Source organism: Astatotilapia calliptera, chromosome 17 (genome assembly GCF_964374335.1).
Source record: "Astatotilapia calliptera chromosome 17, fAstCal68.1, whole genome shotgun sequence".
NCBI classification, from domain to species: domain Eukaryota; kingdom Metazoa; phylum Chordata; class Actinopteri; order Cichliformes; family Cichlidae; genus Astatotilapia; species Astatotilapia calliptera.
The window spans coordinates 14,386,425-14,408,186 of NC_137438.1; the positions used below are offsets into that span (position 1 = coordinate 14,386,425).

General features: G+C 39.9%; 1 protein-coding gene and 1 non-coding gene across 2 annotated transcripts in view; both read left to right on the plus strand.

Moving 5' to 3' along the window:
- The first annotated feature begins 259 nt into the window (after nt 1-259).
- Nucleotides 260-21,762, plus strand: part of ghrhrb (growth hormone releasing hormone receptor b) — a 75,426-nt gene continuing 53,923 nt past the window's right edge. Inside the window, exons 1-2 of the mRNA XM_026147033.2 lie at nt 260-508; nt 15,222-15,330. Coding sequence (XP_026002818.1) covers nt 407-508; nt 15,222-15,330 — 211 coding nt within the window. The 5' untranslated portion in view covers nt 260-406. The remainder of the gene's footprint in view (nt 509-15,221; nt 15,331-21,762) is intronic.
- Nucleotides 21,127-21,245, plus strand: LOC113009829 (5S ribosomal RNA). The gene has a single exon (XR_003270253.1). It is a non-coding gene; the product is annotated as a 5S ribosomal RNA (ribosomal RNA).

Consider the following 21,762-nt stretch of genomic DNA (forward strand, 5'->3'; position numbering starts at 1 on the left):
ACATCTGCATGGCAGTACGGAGCCTGAAAGTTATCCTGTGTTATCCGTTTATGCAATTAGAGTACAAACCTCGAACCTATAAACACACCGTTTTCCCTGCTCGTGAAGACTCCACTCGCTGTTTTCCCTCTTGTCAGCGCGCATCTGCGTCTGTGTGTTCTGCTCCATTTCAGGGAGGAGCGCAAACTGTTTGGCTCTGTCCAGCACCGGCTCCTCTCTGCGTGTAAATGCGCACTGTCTCACTCACCGGACACTGGAGAGAGACCGGGCGGCATTAATACCGGCGAACTGTCAGCCGGCTGCTCAGTTCATTGGGTGTTGACAGTCGTGGAAATTTAAGGAGGAAATAGTTTGTTGTAATCTGTTTTTTCTACTTTTCTACATGCACTTTGCAAAGCGAGCATAGATGTCATCGCAGAGCATGCTTATCACTGGAAGCTCACGATTGAAATGGACGGACGCATTTCTTTACTTGGGTCTGTTCATGCAGTCGGCGGTTTGGGAAACGGTGAGTCCAAACGCACAGCTTAACCTCATCTGTCTTATCACAAGGAGAGTTGGAACATGAAGTAATGTGTCTGTGTGGGTGATTTTAACACGATTTCAGTCACATTGTTTTTATACTGACATGACTTAAAAGATTTGAAAATTATTTTTCAATCAAATAAGATCAATTCTTTTACTTTTTTTTTATTAACTTTTACTTTTATTCACTTTGTACATTTATGAATTATTTCATTGTAGTAGTGGGACTGTACATTGGGTTTATCATGAGTGTAGCCTTTGTTTGAGCATTGAGGAAAGGGAATTAGGGATCTTTGCCCCTTTAAATTAGAAGTTACAGACTAACAGACATTTTGTGTGTGTAAAGCTTAGAATACAAATACAATATGAACAATAAAAACCCCCAAAAACGATAGTAACTGTACAATCTATATTTGTGACATTTTAAGATTCTCTTGTTCAGCTTCAGTCTGGGAGTTTAAAAGAAACATAACACATTTTAGTCTTATTATTATAGGCAGGCAGGATTGATAAGGTTTGCTGCCTAATGGTTTTTATTATTAGCAATTAGCCATTAGTCACTACCTCAATGAAAACAGATGGCTGATATATCTATTGAGTAAGTGCTAATAGTTAAATAGTTAAATGCTGTTGAAATGGGAGCTTTACTTGCTACACCATCATATACGTTACTCTCCCCAAATGTTACCTGAGCAGATTCCTCCATATTTTGTTGTAAGCAAATTCATTTTACATTAGATGGACTTTTGTGCAAATGGTGAGTTATACATGACGCTGGCATTTTTGTAAAGAGCTAAACTAAACATCTAAATTGTAAAATATATATATTTTTTTTAAATCAAACTGCACTGTATACATTTGCATCAATATTCTAACATCAAACATTTATTTTGTCATAAATAGAAAAGCATGTTTTAAACAATTTTATAAATTAAAGTGTTATAATAATTTTCTGCTTCCAACGTAATCATGATCTTATGTGAAAATCACTAATATTTGCATGAGTATTTCTAAAAATTTAAGGTGGAAACATCGCATCCATCATAATCACAGAATGTGTAGATTAGGAGTTGTTTTCTGATATTGACCTGCTGCGTTCATGTTTGTCTGGCACATCTGATTCGAACTAGGATGATAATTACTTGCTAGATGACTAATTTGTCTCCAGTGGTGACAAATCGCCACGGATCATGTGACTTAAGAACCAATACATGCATGCATTGCATGTCTGTCTGACTTTTGTTTTTCTGCTTTGATTTTTCTTTCCTTTATAACGAAAAAGTAGAATTTGAGATGTACCTCAGCCATCAAGAGGAGGACTGGATTTCAAAGAACAAACTCGTATAGCTCAAATAAATATTGAATAAATAGTATCTCCTGTGACTCCATTAACCCTCATTGCTCACTTGAGTCTTCTCTGCTTTTGGCTTCAAAAATTTTTTTCAGTAATGAGAACGTAGAAATATTTTCTCCCTTTTCCCCCATTTCTACTATGCATGTGGGGTTTGAAATTCAAATGGCGTAAACAATTTAGTGTGAAGCACATTTCTTTTGCATTTTGTCCTTATATGAATTTTGATTCAAAACCATTGTGGAGTTTCTTCTTTTGGTGCTATGGAGTGATTTGTGTCTTTTCCCTGATCCCGAATGCTCATAATAATCCTGTGTTGCCTCTTCATTTATTAGCTCTTTGCTCCAGATGAAAAGATCAGATTGTCATGGACTCAAGATGCCTTTAACCCCTTTTTCCTTATAGATGGCAGCAGATCAGTATCTTTTGTGAGTTACTGATCAGCTGGAAAACTTTATTCAACAGAAAATGACTGCCTTTTATTACTTTATTGCTGATGTTTTCAGTGTAAGGTACAGTAACAGTCTTTACTTAAAACCCTGGGTTTTTCATATTTCTCTTTCAAAATCACTGCCATCCATATCTGACTCAAAGGCTTTTGTCGAAAAACATTTGACCACATGGAAACACTTGATCTTGATTTAGTTTGCAAACATGAGATGGCGCCTGCATCCGATTGAGATTATATAGCTAGTCGAGCGCCTTCCAGACCTGCACATTCGTAAGTGCAGTCACAAGAATGTATTCTGTGTCTCCCAGTACAATCTCAAGTGTGTGGAGGAAATATCGGAAAACTGGTCATAACACTAGGGGAGCTGGACAGGGCTGTAGAAGGGCATCAGTCAAGCAGCAGAATTGTACCAGGAAAAACAGGAGGAGCATTGCCACTTGCACTGACCTACAAAAACTCCAGTAGGCTACGTGTGCATGTTTCTGACCAGACAGAAACAGTCTCAGAGAGGTTGCCATGTTGAGTGCACTCAAGCACAAGTCTAAATGGTTTTAGCATCATGCAAGGTGTTACCATGAACCATAACCAGTACATATGCACCAGGCAATAGCTTTTAGGTGAAGAGGTGTTCTGGTGTAAGTCCAATATTGATTCTTCTGTCATCCAGCAAGTCTGTCTCTATAACAGATGAAAATTTTAGCCAGAGATTTTTATGAGAATGCTGACTGAACCAAAATGGGAATAATGTGGACTAAAAAGTAAATCATAAAGATATCCCAGTGCAGAATAAGGTAATTGTTCCTAGTTTGTTTGATAATAGGAGGCACACATACAGTACAGTACAGTGTAGTACAGCTTTGAAATGTTAGTTTTTGATCTCCATGAAGTTGTTTTTCAGTACTACATTCCCATTTTGAGTGCATGTGCACACCAGTGAGGCCACAGACATCCCTACTAATGGCTTTACACGGTTCCTCTGATCTACAAGCACTACATAACAAGGAAGGGAGTTATACAACTACAGCTGTCTTCTTCTTCCCTGTTGTGGGTGAAAACATGAACGTAAATAATGAAGGTTTAAAATTACCAAGAAAATTCAACACTGCATTTAACTGATGGAGAAGAAAGCTGCTATATTAGAATGATATGTATCAGCCAAGTTCATAAAGGTGGGTTCAATAAATTCTTAGGTTATTTAATATAAAAAGTAGTGCTGTCAGCGTTAATCTAGTTAAAATGACATTAACGCCATAACCGCATTAACGCGGAAAATCTCCGTTAACGAGTTAGCATGGATCGCCCCGTGCTTGGGGCTGCACGGCGTTAACGAGCTAACTGCACTAATGCATTGATGCTGTGCAGCCCCATGCATGGGCCAATCTGCACTAACTCGCTAACAGAGATTTGCCGCATTAATGCGGTTATGGCGTTAATGTCATTTTAATGAGATTAACGCTGACAACACAAAAAAAAGTATGTGTTCATAAATATGCATAGATTACTGTGTAATTATGTCTGTTATATCAAGAAATTGATGCACTCTGACAAACTTATTGTCAATCCATTGAAAAAACATAGGAGCAGGTTTTTGGTTTGTGGAAGCCTCCATATTTAATATTTACAGTGGTCAGGAAGGACATTTTTCTTCAGATGAATTCTGCATTTTTTGGATGTGGCTAGAGACAGGCCACATACAAACACTAAAGACCAAGGAGGGGAGAAGTGGTGTTTGCATGCTATGGAGGGAGATTTCAATTCATTTTTTTTCTATTTGAAAAATACAAATAGAACTACCTTTAATATCCTAATAGCAGGTCTTGAGTAACAAGTTATAGATTGTAACGTTCCTATCGCCTGCAGAAGCCTCTCCCATTAGACATCAAATAACCTGTTACCCTCTGTCTGCAGCCCAAGGCAAGCTCTACCTTAAAAAACAAGCTGTAAAATGCTAAAATCAATTCTAAAGGCCACATGTAACCAGTGCAGAGAAGCCAACATGAGGAAATGTGCCATCATCCTGTTAGTGCCCTTCTGATGGCTGCGTTTTTTTTTTGAAACCGAAGGCAGTCAATTGATTTTTGGGGGCAAATAATGAGTGACATTAACTCAGTTGCTGAAAAGACAGGAAGGACTTTTGTGCCTTGAAATGAAAAGATTGACTTCACAGTTGATTTTCAGCATACAGATGGTTCACTCTTTTATATCTTATAAGAAAGTCTGATTTTAGAGAAAGGATATAAATAAAGTATATAACGCCAGCAATTTAGATAATTTAAAAATGTAAAAAGTATAAAAATATTTTTTAAAATTTGATTTAATCCTTGCACTTCTCTGGAACCTACAGTAAGATAAACATGTGTCCTTTTCAAGTTTTTTTATTTGACCTTAACAACGGAGTAAAATATAACTCACATTAATCAAAATACCATCACAGAGGTAAGGAAGCACCTCGACTTTCTTTCATCAACTACAAGTGCATGGATAGAGCTGGAGTTCTTTAAGTATTTCCCAAAGCCTTAGATCACAATTTTAGCAAAAGGTTTCTATCAAAATATTACAGATCTTAAACAAACTACAAAGTGTTAAAGTGAAAATGACAAGGGCTGGTCTCTGGATCTATGGGTTAGCTTTAGATGAAGCTGGGTTTGCTGTTTCATTTACAGTCTTTGTGCTAACATGAGCAAATTAACTGCTGTACAGACATGAATATGAACCCTTAGTAATAAGGCAAACATGCATGTTTACCAACATGTGAGACATTTAACAAAGAGGACAGACAGACAGACTCAGGGACCAGTGTATGTTAAAAAAAAAAGGAATGCTAACAAGTGGAACTGACTAAAAATTGGCTGGAGGTGCCTGCAATAACGACCTGTTTTAGATAGTGATTGGATTTAAATGACACCACAGCCGCATAAACTGCTGCCAGATAGGATGGAGAGTTACAATAATTAAAGTGCTGCTCAAATGGCACTCACGCTCTTCTCTCTGAGTGAGTCTATTATTCGGCATCTGTTAAAGGAGAGAAACCATCAGCAAGCTTGTGTTGCTCATATGAGCTATTCCAGGTTCACTGCGCATCACTACATTCGAAAGTGACACCCCGTGCTGCTCCATCAGACAGTATGTCATGTTACGATCTTGCTTGTATAAAAGAGGCTTGTTCTATAAGCCTACAGGGTAGATAAGAAAGCACTGTCTTGTGTCACAGTGAGGCTGTGCTGCCAGATCAAGTCTTCAGCCACGCGCACTCACGTGTTACTCCCGGACATTTGAACTATTAATGATGTAGGAGTTAACAGGCCACCCAGATGGAAAACGTTACGGGAATATTTAATATTTTCACTGTAAATTCTCCTCCCTCGTGTACAGTAATATGTTTAAAGGGCTGATAGAAACAGTACTTAAAATAGAAAATAGCTGGTGGAAAGATGGCCTTCTATGTTTATTAATGACGGAATATAACAAGAAGGTTTTTATACAAGGATTGTAGTCTGACATCTAAGGGAGCTCACGCCAGAGCACCAGTTTACTTTCAAGCATGTGTCCTGACACACGTTACCTTCAACCTGCACAATCGAGCAATTCTTATATACACAATCGTGTAAGCTTCTGTTGTTGACTGGTTTGTACTGTATATTTGTAAATGTGTAAACTGGTGCCATCAAAGGAATATGTCCCGTTGTAAATCATTAACTCACCAGTCATCATGCATTAGCTGAATTCTAGCAATTTCTGGGTAAAATAAAACTTTTTTTATGGCAAAAACAACAATTTATATAGCGCTTTTCAAGAACCTCAAAGCGCTGTACAATTCCACTATTCATTCACTCTCACATTCACACTGGTGGAGGCAAGCTACAGTTGTAGCCACAGCTGCCCTGGGGCAGACTGACAGAGGCGAGGCTGCCATATCGCGCCATCGGCCCCTCTGGCCATCACCAGTAGGCGGTAGGTGAAGTGTCTTGCCCAAGGACACAACGACCAAGACTGTCCGAGCCGGGGCTCGAACCATTTACTTGTATTCATCGAGAACTATCATGTAACCAACCCAACCTATTGCCATCTGGTGGCCTTAAAATGTAGATTTTTAAACACTTGTAAAATAATAAGTAGGCTGGTTCTTCTTATAGTGCTTTTCTCTTTACACACTTGAAACACTTTATATAGCACATCTCATTCACACAAGTACTTTCCCCCCTACATCTTTGTATTTTCTATATGGTAAATGGACTAGTTCTTATATAGCATTGTTTTACTCCAACCCCTCAAAGCACTTACAGAACTATAAAGCATTTTCTATGCTTGGTTTCTCCTCTACATAAGTGCTTTTTATCAAACAATCATACTCTGATGGATGCATTCGAGAGCAGCTTGGCGTTAGTATCTTGCCCAAGGATTTTTGCTATGCAAACTAGAGAAAAAAAAGGAAAAAATTTAGGTCACTGGGTTGCTGTGAGAGCACTAGGTTAAATGTCACACTCCCCTGCAGTGTCACCATCTGATCTACAGGCAGGTGTTCCACTAGAGCTTCTTCACACAGTTTGAATCAAACACATCCGAAGAAATCAATTGCATGCCAAAAATAACAAACAAAACACACACACACACACACACACACACACACACACACACACACACACACACACACACATTCAAAAAACAAACAAACAAACAAAAAAAAATTATTCACTTGATAGCAAAGTATGACACAAATTTAACCACAGGTTCCAGATGCTGTTGGAATCTACATTTTTGGCACATGTTACTATAATCTCAGATTTTTTTTAGATCTAAGCTTCTGACGTCCTCCTGTTCACATTCCTGAGAAGGCGTGAATATAAGTAAAAATAGAGAAGCCTTGACAGCAAATGTCAACGCTTTGAGAGGACGTCAAACACCCACATTTTTTGCTGTCATGGGTGCTCATTACAGTTCATTCCAGGGGTTCATTTCAAGACTCCAACCTCTGAATGCCTCATCCAAAATAAAAAAGGACTTCCGGCTCGTGGCGCTTCCACGAGCAGGCAGCGGCTGATAGCGCTTTGGCAAATTCAGTGTTTTTTTTAATGGTGTATTCTTTTTTGACCCCTCACACCCCTGACAGGACTTTTGTCCCTCTTCCCATCTGGCAGATGCTATCACAGCATCAGGGCCCGATAATCCAGACTGCGAGATAGCTTTTTCCCAAAAGCCATCAGAGTCCTGAACTCACTACCGGCTCAGCCACTCCCCCCCACCACACATACCCACACAAACCATTAACGGACTCTATTGCACTCCACATACCACTGCCTTTGTAAATACAGATGCTGCTCTATGGACAATCCTACACTTAGGAATATTGTTCATGTTGGTCACTTTATTTCACTCAAGGTCACTTTAAATCACTCATACTGTAAACTGTAACGCTGCCACGTTGGTCACTTTAAACCACTTCAAGGCTAGTGTAAATTTACAATTGTAAATTGTAAAGTTAGACTGTTATTGATCCTTTTTAGCTTAAAGTGTATATTTACTCCCCTTACCTTAGTCTTAAAGTGTATATTTATTTCTTACTCTTCCTATGGAACTGGAGCCTAGTCGTCTCGTCTCTCTATATCCTGTACTGTATATAGCAGCGATGACAATAAAGTTTCACTTTGACTTTGACTTTGAATAGTAGATTCTCTAAGCCGTCACAGGGAGAATGAAGTAAATATGTGCACTGGGAAGAAGAATGTTGAAACCATGTCAAAAGATAAATTGACACTTCATTTTGTCACCAAAATCTCAAAAAACAAAATCTGACTAAATCTGCTGGTGAGATATTCATTAAATCTTCTAGCTTGACCTCAGGGCTGGACTAGAGACCGGCCCACCAGGTATTCTAGGAAAAGCCATAAAGCCTTTGAATGAAAACAAACACAGTTGTGACAGTGGTGTACACCGTCTTGTTGGTATATGTATGATTTCTATACATTTTAGGTCATAATAAAAATTTGGTTGTAAGATTCAGATAATTATTTAATAACAGCTAGACATTTTAAATGAGAATAAGAAAGAAAATTATTTCCTTGTGCCCACCTCTCCTTGTTAATGCCCTACCTGGCCCCATGGCAAAACTTTGCTAGACCCGCCCCCACACAGTTACCAGCTGTTAGCTACATAGAAAATGATATTGGTGTTATTTATCTCTCAGAAACAGTTCATAACTTCCCTTCAACTCATTCATGTCACCTAAAAGGTAAACCTGTTTCTCCATCACCTGTTCAGCTCTGATGATTCAGTAAGGACATCTCCTGGTTTCATCTTCATGTTTCCCTCTCACCACATATCGAAACCGATATCATGACCGGCAGCTTTTACAGCTGTGGCTCCAGCAAACATCAGCTGATACTAGAAATTAATATTAAATAAATTCTAACAACAGCTGATCAAGCTTAAACGTGCTGCTGCATCCGCTGGTTTCCTCTTTTTGGCGCAAAGTGGGTGATAAACAAACAAGAGAGACAGGACTTGCGTCAGAAAAGCCGATCAGCTGATCATTGATCAGTTTCATGATTGAAGTAGCAACAGGAGAGGGAGGGGGAGAGAATGAGAGAAGAAGAGGCATCTGACAGCATAACGACAGAATAAATCCAGCTTTGTGTCTTTTTCCATCCTAGCTGTGTTCCTTCTCAGCTCAATATTAAACGCACAATATTTTCTCTGAATACCAGATGATTCCATTTTGTACGGGACGGTTGGCAACTCTACTAACTAACCTTATGACTAAAATAAAGTTCACTATCAGTAACATCATAGCACCCACCCAGCTGTATAGAAACTCCATCATGCTAGCTAGTACGCAGTGCGAGTTATTGTAACTGACTGTAAAAAGTCAGCACAACGAAAAAAAAAACTACACCTAAACTTGGTTTATATCTGACCCAGATAGACTGCAGGTCACAACTTCTTACCTGAAGTTCAGTTCACCTGACACTCGGCGGCCGCCTCGAGTCTCTCCTCCACCTGCCTCCCCTTTCCCTCATCCACCTGCTGGCCTCTGTGGAAGCTCCGCCATAGCCACCACCAAACAACTGAGTTATTTTTACACATCGGCCAGCATCTGGCCAATCCACCACCCTTCATTGTTTATACGTTTACAAAAAAAAAAAAAAAAATCATCGGCCCATAAAAACGAAAAATCAAAGCCAGCCCAGTTATGTTTGACCTCATGAAAAAGTCACACAATCAAGTATCAGTAGTTTTCCCTTAGGAACCTTGCCTCATCCAAAATAAAAAACATACAAATTAAAATGTATAAAAGTGAAAGCAATCCCTTCCTTCTCTTTCTATAATTTTTTTTGCCTTTTTTCCACCCATCCTTTGTGTCACTGCCATCTTGTATCTGCAGTTGGCTATTGTCACTGGAAGCATGCTTGGCTTGGATCCCATTGGAAACTGCAGCTTGTCTTCATTTCACCGGTGTGTCTATGTCCCATTAACAATGGCCTGAACTCATCAGGCTGAATGGCTAGCAGCCTTTTCTGGTTCCACTTGCACATTGAGGATAAACCTCTGGTCTTTGCATGTTCCACGTTAAATTTAGGCTGGCAGAGACAGGATTAACCATTGGGCCAATCACAAAAGGCCCTATAAATTAGGACTCAGTTTCCTGGAATCAGTCTGGACCAGGACATACCTCGTGGTGAGCCACACCTTTTGTCCAGGCTTGTAGGGAGGTGCAGGATTCCGACATTGGTCCGCCAGGTTTGTCTTCCAAAGATGGCGGCACCGGGAGAGATAGTGTTGAACTGAAGGAACTTCATGCTCACCATCGACTGCTGGAAAGAGCCGTGGTTGATAAGCCAGCTACGCTTCAAAAGAAGATAACCCAGTCGCCGAGGAGGTGAGGCTGTTGTGGACATACTCGACCCAGGCGAGTTGGGCGCTCATTGTGGTTGGAGTGGAGCAGCACAGTCCTGGGGTCTGGTTCTGAACAAAAACCTACTTGACCTCCCAAGAGATCGCCCTGATGGTGCAGGAGGCTGGAAGGATCAGAGAATCCTCTGGAGCTCCTTCTAAGGAGGAGAATTGCCAGGACAGAGCTTCGGGCTAGATGTTGTGTGACCTGGTGCTATAGGTGATTGTTTTTTACTCATTTCCATTTTTCCGAGTCCACCTGGCTTGCCAGGCGTTTAACCATTTAGGAGTTTGAAGGTAGGCAAAATTCTTGTAATCCGTCCAGACGATAAAGCCAGTGCTGGTACTCCTCCAAGGCGAGTTTGACTGCCAGGAGCAATCTGTCCCCTACATCATAGTTCCATTCTTTGGGGAAGAGATGATGAGAGAAGTAGGCACAAAGATGAAGCTTACCTTCATACTGTTGGACAGCTGCCACTCCCGAGTCCAAAGCCTCCACTTTTACAATAAACTGGTTAGAGACAGGTGAAGACAGGATAGGAGGTGAGGCAAAGCATTGCTCAACGTTACTGAAAATGGTTTGAGCAGCCTAGTCCCACTGAAAAGCACCTTAGAAGAATTTAGGTGTGTGAGAGGTGAAGCGATCTGGCTAAAGTTTCGGATGAAACAACAGTAGAAACTAATGAAGCCCAGAAAACACTGGAGCTGTTTCCAGTCAGAGGGTTCTGGCCAGTCCACCACCGCTTGGACCATGTCTGGGCCAGGTTTGAGGTTGCCCTGCTTAATGATACAGCCCAGGATAGACACTGTTGTCACATGCAATTCACATTTCTCCGTCTTGACAAATAATCTGTTACCATTCTCTCTCAGACCTATTTAAAGGTATAAAGCTGCTATAAAGGATTCCTCAAAAAACTATGGTTTGCCATAAAACTGTACAACAGTTCTTTTTGTGACAAATACATACAATAATCACTATACAAGATGTCATAAACATTTCCGCATCAAACTGAATCCTTTGCATTATAATGCGCTATTTTTGATCAACTACTTTTGCTATTTTATTACTGTGCTATGTTTATTTAACAATGTTGTTTTTATATTGTATCATCAAGATGTTTTCTGGCAAAACAGAGACGAGCCTTTGTGTTCATTTTGCTTGGCAGTGGTTTTTGTCTTGTAACTGTGCGATGCAGGCCCTTCTAAACATTGACCTTAATTGAGGCATGTGAGGATGTGTTGTTCTGGGGTCTTTTGTGACCTCTTGGATGAGTCGTTGCTGCGCTCATGGGCTAATTTTGGTTGGCTGGGAAAGTTCGCAATTGTTCCACGTTTTTGCCATCTGTGGATAATGGCTCTCACTGTTGTTTCCTGGAGTCCCACAGCTTTAGAAACAGCTTTATAACCTGAGAAATCTCAGTTACTTTGTTCCTCATTTGTTCCTAAATTTCCTTGGATTGCTGCATGATATCTGGCTTTTGTGAATCTTACTCCACTTTGTCCGGCAGGTCCTATTCAAGTGGTTTCTTGAGAGCAGGTGTGGCAGTGATCCATCACATGGTGCTGTTACAGTGAGGAGAGACCTTGTCTTCTTCTTCCAGATTCCATCTGGACCAAAGGCCAACTATGTACCAAAGAGTCAAAGGAGCTTGCAAAGAAAAGCGTCTGGAGTTCTTTAAGTTGCTTGAAGATGTTTCACCTCTCATCCGAGAAGCTTCTTCAGTTCTAAGGTCAAATGGTGTACCAAAGAGACTGGGCATGGTATACTTGGCTCCTTTTAATGTTGAGAAGCAGAGGCTCTACTCTGAGCCACTCTCAGATGGCTGAACTTCTCACCCTATCTCTGAGGGAGATGTCAGCCACCCTTCGGAGGAAGGTCATTTCTGCCGCTTGTATCGTGATCATGTTTTTTTGATCCACAGTTCGTGACCATAGCTGAGGATAGCGACATAGATCGACCGGTAAATTGAGAATGTCACTTTTACACTCAGCTCTCTCTTGACCACAATGGACTGGAACAGCGTCCGCTTGACTGCTGCTGTGGCACCAATCCATCTGTCGATCTCCCGCTCCCTTCTGCTGTCACTTGCGAACAAGACAACTCTTCTACTGGGGACAGGAACTCATCCCTGACCTGGTATGAACACTCCTCCTGCTGAGGACCATGGCCTCAAATTTGGAGGTGATGATTCTCATTCCCACCACTTCATCCTCGGCTGCAAACCATTTCAGTGCGAGCTGGAAGCCATCACACAATGAAGCCAACAGAACCACATCATCTGCGAAAGGCAGAGCTGAGATTCTGAGACCAACCAAGTGAAAGCTTTCCACCACTTAGCTATGCCTAGAAATTTTGTCTTTTTACAAACAGAATTGGTGACAAACAACAACCGTGGCGAAGTTCATCACCCACTTGAAACGAGTCTGACTTATTGTTGACTATGCGGACCAAGTTCTTTCAATGGTTGTATAAGGATCAAATGGCCTGTAGCAATAGGCCAGACACCCCATAATCCCCAAGGACCTCCCACAGGACATTCAGAGGGACATGGTCGAATGCCTTCTCCAAGTCCACAAAACACATGTAGACTGGTTGGGCAAACTCCCATGCACCCTTAAGTATCCTCGAGCGAGTAAAGAGCTGGTCCAGTGTTCCATGACACAATGAAAACCGCGTTGTTCCTCCTGTATCAGAGGTTTGACTACCGGACCAACTCTCCTTTGCAGCAGCCTGTCATAGACTTTCCTGGGAAGGCTGAGAAGTATGATGCCCCTTCTTAAAGATGGGAACCACCACCCCGGTATGCCAATCCACAGGTACCGCCCCTGATATACACGCAACTTGTAGAGCAGTGTCAACCAATGTTCCCTCTAATTTTTCATGTGTCTGAGTGAACACACAAACTCCCTGAGCGGTCCCTTGGACCACTGTGAGCAACATCAGACGTGTGCACTGTGGTCACGCCAGCATTGAATCCATCCAAGTTACATGGTTTATTAAAATAAGCAAATTACAGCATTTACATTTATGTTAGACTACTTTTAATTAACTGCTTTGGCACACTTACAATGAAAATTAAAAAAAAATCTTGTTCATGATCTGTGTAGTATGTTAACACTATTGGAAGTAAAAAATAACTTGAACTCCAATTTTGAAAACACAACTTTCTTTTTTTTCTTTTTTTATATAAAGCTCTGACTTGTATTATGAGTCTGTGGTCTGGGAGAGAGTCTGTAACTCTTTGTCTGCAAAATACAGTATATAATGACCAATGTTGGGCAATTAATTATATAGTTACTTCTTCAAAAAAGTAACTGAGTTATGCAAACAATGAAGTTTTTTGCAGCTGTTTACCTAAAAATGCAGCCAATGCAGTTTTTTAAATAAACATTTCAACAATCAGCTGTTCTGCATCAAATTTGATGCCACACAAATTATTTGTGCCACTCCAAAAAATAATTTCTGTCCACTATGAGATAAAGGAGAACAACAGCCTGATACCTGCAGGCCTGACAACAGGAGATGTATCACTCCTGTAACAACTGTAACATTCAGAAGTTGCCTCATTGTTCTGACACACACAACAAAACTATTGACTACACTACACACTAACTACACAAGATTTGCGCAAATCTCTCACATCTCAAAACACCGCCGTCACTCCTAAAACATCCCCCTTTCTAAACAACTAAATGCCATGTTGCCATATCATTTTTTGACTGGTCGACATGGTGCATTGTTCCACCAATAGGAAAGGGTGGGGGTTTTTTTGTTTTTGTTTTTGACCACAGGCGTTTTCGAGCGTTTTCCTTATAAAATGTATTTACTGTTTCTTCCCGCAGTAAATATAAACAACGATAGTATTCAGAAAGAAAACCAAACATTGCAGATAATTTTATCATAAGTCTGGGTTTACGTGGCTTATCAACACAATAAAAACTAATAAAAACATTATTATTGGCTGGACTATGGGATAAGGTGGCATTGTTCTAATCCCATATGGGAGCAGCCAGTCACTTACTGACTAACAGTGCAAAACAGAATTGTTAAAGTATTAGTTTTAATTTCAATTCAGGTTAGATTTCTTTTTTGCGCGCAACACAGATTTTCTGTGCGCAGAGACCGTGCCAGCAGGGTTAGGGAACATTGGTGTCAACCAAGACAGCCCTGCAACATACAGAGCCTTCAGGAACTCAGGGTGAACCTCATCCACCCCAGGGGCCCTGCCACCAAGGAGTTGTTTAACTGCCTCAGTGACCTCACCCCCAGAGATAGACAGGTTGTCCCCCTCCTCCGAAGACCCTGAAGAAAACTGAAGAAAACCATGAATCATCATATGAACATTACCTGATTGAAGCAGTACAAAGTTACAGAGGTTTTATTTGAGTCACAGCTAAGAGTTTTGCAATTTGTCATAATTTTAAAAAGTTTACATTTCTTCGGTACTGAGGCTTTCTTGTCTGTACGCAATGGTAGACTGGTGTGTAAAAAGCAAGTGAATAATGTAGAAAACAGAGATTTTTAAATGGGAAACTGTTCTTGAAGTACATTGAGAGGGGAAGAGAGCTGTGCAGGAAGTGCGATTTTGTGTTTGGTGGTTGTTGAAATAATTTGTGAGGTTTAAGCTGAGATTCTAGCGTTTCTGGCAAAATACAAATATATATATATATATATATATATATATATATATATATATATATATATATATATATCTCAAAGAATTGTTCTATGTGGTGAATATTACATTACAATGTGTCTTATTAAAGCCTTTAATAAAAATAAGTAATACTTTTGGGAGAGGCCAACAACAGGTTCCATATGATATTTCTTTAATATATGGTCAATAGTATAACAAAGTCCAAAACACAACCACTACTGAACTACTGATTAATAACATTATCTTTGCCATTATCATGTCATGTAAAAGAAAATTATGGTATTTCTGCACTTCTGTGTGTCTTTCTGTGTTACTGGACTGTGATGAAAGCTTTTTTTCTCGCCTTCAGACAGAGGCCATCCACCCAGATTGCGCTCTGGTTGTTCAGCACATGAAGGCTGAGGAAGAATGTTATCAGATCCTCAAGCAGGAGGAGAACAACCACTCTGCTAAGACAGGTCAGCCCGTGTTTTAATCTCACAATGGGAACAGATATTTTCATGGTAGAAAGCATTTCACACTGGGGACAAATATACAGTCTCAACGAGGTCTAACACTTACTATAGTGTTACATTAGAATGGTATTCTTTAGATTTCATATAAGGCAGATAAGCCATATGTTGTGATGCTTCCAAACTTTTCAGAAGAATAACCAAAACACCTTTTTAGTTATATTTTATAATACTGCTACATTTTCAAAATTTCACACGACACAGTATGCTCTAATGTTTTATAGAGTTACACCTAAACCATGAGCTGTTCCACACCTTCACATTTTCTTCTAGCCATTATTCTGGTATAGGTTGCGCTTGATTTCATCTGTCCAAAGAATGTTTTTTCTGAATTTTGGTGTATTTTTTTTGTTGTTGTTAGCATCCATAATTTCTATTCATGAGGCTTGTCACTTGCATCTTGTAGTGAACCCTCTGCATTTACTTTCATGCTGTCTTCTCTCTATGGTAGACTTGGATATGGATGCCGACTTCCTTCAGAGTGGTCACTTGGTTGGCTGTTGTTAAGGGGTTTCTCTTCACCATGCAAATACTGTTGTCTTCTGTGGACTTCCAGGTCTTTCTTCATTGCTGAGTTGCTTTCTTTCATTCTCACAATTGACCAAATCAACTCCTTCTCTCCAAAACCAATGCCTTTTATCTGCTTAGTTGATTAAGATATAACAAAAGAACTGCCCACATCCACGCATAAAATTGCCTTTGAGTCAATCGTTCAATCACTTTTGGTTGACTTTTGGTTTTTAAAGAGGGTGTAACATGCACAGGTTAAGGAGCTGAAACTCCTAAACTTGTCACGGCTGGGGCAGCAGTCGTGTAGTGTATTGAGAAAAGGATCCAAAATGCAGGTACTGGCTGGGGTGCGAGTGAGTGTTTATTTACAGAAGTGACAAAGTGGCAAAAACAGGAAGAGCAGAGCGGGGAGCTAACAAACCTAAACTGGGGAAAACTAAAGAACTAACCTGAAACCAAACACTCACGGGAGGAGGAGCAAAATGCACAGAGAAAGATGGCAGAGAGCCGCAGAATGAACACCGGGTTACACAGAGTAATGCAGACTGACACGGAGTAACACAGACGACGCGACAGAGAGCACAGGAAAACACAGGGCTTCTATACACAGGGCGGTAATCAGGGAATGGGAAACAGGAGGGAGCCACAGCTGGGAGAAACTAGGCTAACGAGGGGAAAAGTAAAACTGAACACATTGACATCAGGCATGAACATGAACCTTCAAAGTAAAACAAGAAAAACGACTTTACTAAGACACGGACTAGACAGAGTGAGACAGACTTGACACGGAACTAAACCTGCAATAATAATAACCATAATCAAAACAGTATCACTAAATAATCAGAACATAAATCATAATCAGAAAAACACCAACACATAAGAAACAGAAAAAGCTGGGTCAAAATGACCCAGAACCATGACAAAACTTCCCTCAAATGAAAGTTGAGACACATTATGTCCATATATAACTATAACTGTACAACTATAATTGGATGTTTCAGTAAACAGGTAAAAAACACAAAAACAAAGCTTGTGTCAGTGACCAAATATATATGTGGCTAACTGTATGTAAACCATTTACAACAACAGCACTCTGAGCGCTCGACAGCCCCCCCACAATGTTTTTATTACCGTTTGCTGACGTCAGCCTGCTTTTATAACAACATGCTGATGTCTGACTTTTGACCAATGACTGTGAAGCATTACATACTAAAATGGTATTTTGTTATCTTTACCCACATGATTAAAGCAGAACTGGCTAAAATAATTGGCCAAAATCATTACATGAGAATTTTGAGCTTTTAAGCATTCACGCAGTGTGTATTTTTGTGATCATTCTAATGTCATAGAATTTTGTACTGAAAAAAATAAAAAGTGTGTTGTAGAGCTCTCTCCATGCCCTTTCATATGATACATTACTAAATATGGGTTCTTGGAGATTTTTTTCCAAGGTCAGCTTTGATCTTGGTAACCTACGATGAAGGTCAAGGTCAAATGCTTAGCCAACCTAGGTACTCATGTCCCCCAACACCTAGCATATTGTTGTAAAGTTTAAAGAAGACCCATAAAAAATTGTGGATAAGCTAAGGTTTTTGGTTTGACCTGATTGACCTTGAGCTGTTATTGGTATCTACCATTACACAAAATCTGAGCATGATATCTTAAAAACTGTGGACATTAAACTGCCAAAAAACAGGCAGCCAGACAAACAAACAAACTGAAAGGATTACATAGTCTTTCTTTTGGGGGGGAGAACATACCGTCTCACCTCAAAACAAAATAAAAAAAAAATCATTGCCGTTTCCACCCCCTAAATAAAACAAGTGTAAACACAAAACAAGCATTACACTTGACAGTCCCTTTTCCTTGGTAGCACCTACATTTGGGGCCATCAGAAGCTAAATGGGCTCAAGTCATGTCACATAAAATTATAGCCATCCTGGGAACAATTTGAAATGTTCCATGATGTCACTGTTAAACATACATACTGATTTTACCGTACAGTAAAAATCCAAAGATGACAGAGATGTTGTTTTTTTAATCAAGCAATATTTAAAACATTGGTTCCTTTTAATGTTTATTTGATATCTAGGCCAACGTATATACTGTGCAGGACTGCATGTCCAGGAAAAACAAACAAACACACAAACAAAAACAACAACAACAACAACAAAACAGTCTAAAACATAACATATTTCAAGTGATTGTCCAGGCTTCAGAGATTGAAGCCTCCTTTCCAGGAGATGGCCAGCGGTGTGGGCAGCTGTAGCAGGTAGACAAAGGTGAAAAGTTTTGATGACAAAATCCTTCATCTTTATCAACTGATGTAGCAAATCCAATAACCAAGGAAGGCCAGAAACCAGTCTTTGTAGACTGTGATTAGCTGCCCCCTGGTATTCCTTACTGGGGCTTTTCAACCAATCATTGCACAACTTCTGCACTGTATAAATCCTGTCATAAATCATGAGGGGCTGAGAGCTGCTGGGTCCATAGTCGTCACGTTATTCTGTCATGCCGGCTGTGTAGCAGGAATCCAAGAACATTACATTACTCAAAAACAGCTGGAACTTTACAAAATAAACCAAAGCCTCGAACGAAAAAACTGACACAATGAATCTTATGTGGAAATATCAGTAGTGATGTCATCAGACAGACGGAAACTAATTAAGTAATAATGTTATTTAATACTGAAGAACAACAGAAAAATAAGAGGGATCAAAAATTCATTAAATGGTAGAACTTCAGGTAATTAAGGCTAAAGGAGTGTTTTGTAGTTCACTTTTTAAATTGTAAATGTAAACTTACTTTAAGTTGGTATTATTATTATTATTAAAATATTACATTTTTTAAAATAATTATATGTTTATACATCAATCCAACAGAGCAAGAGAAGATTAATGGATTCATATCTGTGAGGGACACTGGTTTTATGACTGTTAAATAGATAAAACAGATCCGGCCTGTGTGTTAAATATCTAACTATTATTTATGATATGCTATTAAAAAAAAAACCTTAGCATTACCTTAAAAGCGTTGCTCTGTCAAAGCTGTTTTGAAATCTATAATTATATTTAAGGAATTATTTTTAAGCAATTATTTCAACTAAGCAAACACTTGCACACAAAGTTTTAGCACTGTACTATCAGGGGGAAAAAATTCAAAACAAGAAAATCGCACTTTCCTCAGCCTTGTCTTAATTTAATACAGTAAGAGATTACAAGTTCCTAATTTAATTTGAAGTCCTGTTATGAAGTATGTACGTCATTTTCATTTAATCTGATAACATCTACCAATAACAATCAATTATTTTCAAGTTAAGGAATTTTGTGTTAAAATCAAAACAAGAAAATTACTGCTATGCAGTGTGTATTTCGAAAAGAATAGTATAGGATACCAGTGGTCTGTGGTGTTATGGACTGAATACTGTGATATTTCCTATGTAAATTAAGAGAGAGAGAGAGAGAGATCTTATAGAGCATAGGCATCTACTTCTCAAGCATGTGGCTGAGCAGCTGTGGGATGAAAGTCTTGTCAAAATAAATCTGAAAGAACTTGGAAAAAAATGTAAATGATCATTTCTGATGTTGGTCTTTTCTGTGGAGCCTTTCCCACCCTAGGACTTTAGAAAATGCTGGAATTTCTTTCCGTTTAGGAAATGAGTACTGTTGATTTACGTAGTCCATGTTTGTCTTATAATGTCATGAAGCAACACACAGTGATTTGAGGTTAGTGGTTGTCTTCTGGTTTTTCTGGATTGCTGTTTCCTTATAGTGAGACAGATAGTTTCAAAGACAGTTGACATCTGGAAGGTCAAAGAGGGTGTCATCCTCAGTCATCCTCTGGCAGAGCATGTGTTCCAAATCAATCCTCCATGTGATGCTCGCAATGCTGAGTCAGAGATGGCTGTGTTGTTTCAAAGAGTTCAGAGTTACATGTTCTGCTTCCAATTGGGAAATTATAAGGATGATTTTGTAATGTCCTTAGAACTGTTTTCGCAGTCAAGTACTTTCCATATAGATACTAATTATAAAATATGGGCTTAAGTTACGTGAAATAAACTATCGTTTGCAATTACACAATTCACACTTTTAAGCACCAACTCTAGCATTTCGCCATAAAGCATAAAACATGGACATACTTTCTCAGTCAGAAAAATGAAGCCAATCCGAAAGTACCTTGTCTCTTTGCTGGTGATGTTATGGGGTCAGTCTCTTGTTTGGGGTCATACTAAATAAATAGTTCAGTTTGTTTTGTAAATCTTTTCAAAATGATGGATTGATTGTGGTATGAAACACTCGTTGGCCAACAATTTGTCAGCACAAGTTGTTAGCCAATGACCTGTGGCATCATGGTTGGAGCTGACACGCCTTGTTTTTTTTGCACCTAAGTTTGCAAAGGGCAGGAAAATCTCATCTCAAAGCTTCAAAATTAACATTCTGTGCCACCAACATGTTGTTTTTTATAATCCCACAAGTGACCAGACCTGTCAGTCTAAGCAGCCACAATTCTAATAGTAATAATCAAATACTGCAAAAGGGTGATTTAAAAATAAATAAATAAAAGTCACCAGCTTTACTATTGTTTGGAAGGATGATACCATTTGTTAAATTTTGTTTAGCTGAGCGTCCTTACCTAGAGCAAAAAGTTTAGATAGACCAAAAGGGTTGTATATTAATTGAAGCCCCATGCATACACAATATATTATTAGCATGATTATTATTGTTATAGGGAGGAATGACCAGGTGATGGAGAACAGCCGTGTGGGCTAGCTTTCCCTGACACCACACCCTGAACCCATTGCTCCACCCCTCCCCTGTAGCTGAGCCACAAACCACACCCAGCCACATTAATAATAATAATAATAATAATAATAATAATAATAATAATAATAATAATAATAATAATAATAATAATAATAATGCTTACAAGACAAAATGAAAAGAGAACAATTAAGAAAAAACAGTGAGATTAAAAACAGAGCCAAAGTTAAATATCAGAGGAGCTTCTATCCCCAAGCCATCATTCAGTAATGGCAGAGCTGAATGAAATGAGCAAGTGAATAAGGAGATTTGCTCTTTCATTTGAACCTTCACACACAGCTGGTCTAGCTGTCCAGTACAAACTGAGAACATGCTGCGGAGATAAAACAAGTGTAGCTTGTTTCACATTTGTTTTTCCTATATTAAATGTAATTACTAAAGACATGGTTTATACAATTTAACATATAAATAAGCTTACGGCCATACCACCCTGAGCACGCCTGACCTCGTCTGATCTCGGAAGCTAAGCAGGGCTGGGCTGGGTTAGTACTTGGATGGGAGACTGCCTGGGAATACCTGGTGCTGTAAGCCTCTCCTCCTTGAATCGCTACCTTATTGTGGTGGAGGGGTTTGTGTGTCCCAGGGATCCCAGGGGCTATGTTGTCTGGGGGCTTTTGCCCCCTGGTAGGGTCTCCCATGGCAAACTGGCCCTGGGTGAGGGACCAGACAAAGAGCGATTCATAAGACCCTTATGAAAAGGACACAGAGGGAACAGTTTACCCTGCCCGGGATAGGGTTACCGGGGCCCCGCCCTGGAGCCAGGCCCGGGGAGGGTGCCCGAGGGCGAGCGTCTGCTGGCCGGGCCTTAGTCCATGGGGCCCGGCCGGGCACAGCCCGAAGAGGAGACATGGGCCCATCCTCCCGCAGGAGGCGCCATAGGGGTCGGGTGCATTGTGTGCTGGGTGGCGGCCAGGAGCGGAGGCCCTGGCGGACTGACCCCCGCCTGCCAAGACTGGCAATAGGGACATGGAATGTCACCTCTCTGGTGGGGAAGGAGCCTGAGTTAGTGCGTGAGGTTGAGAGGTACCGGCTAGATATAGTCGGGCTC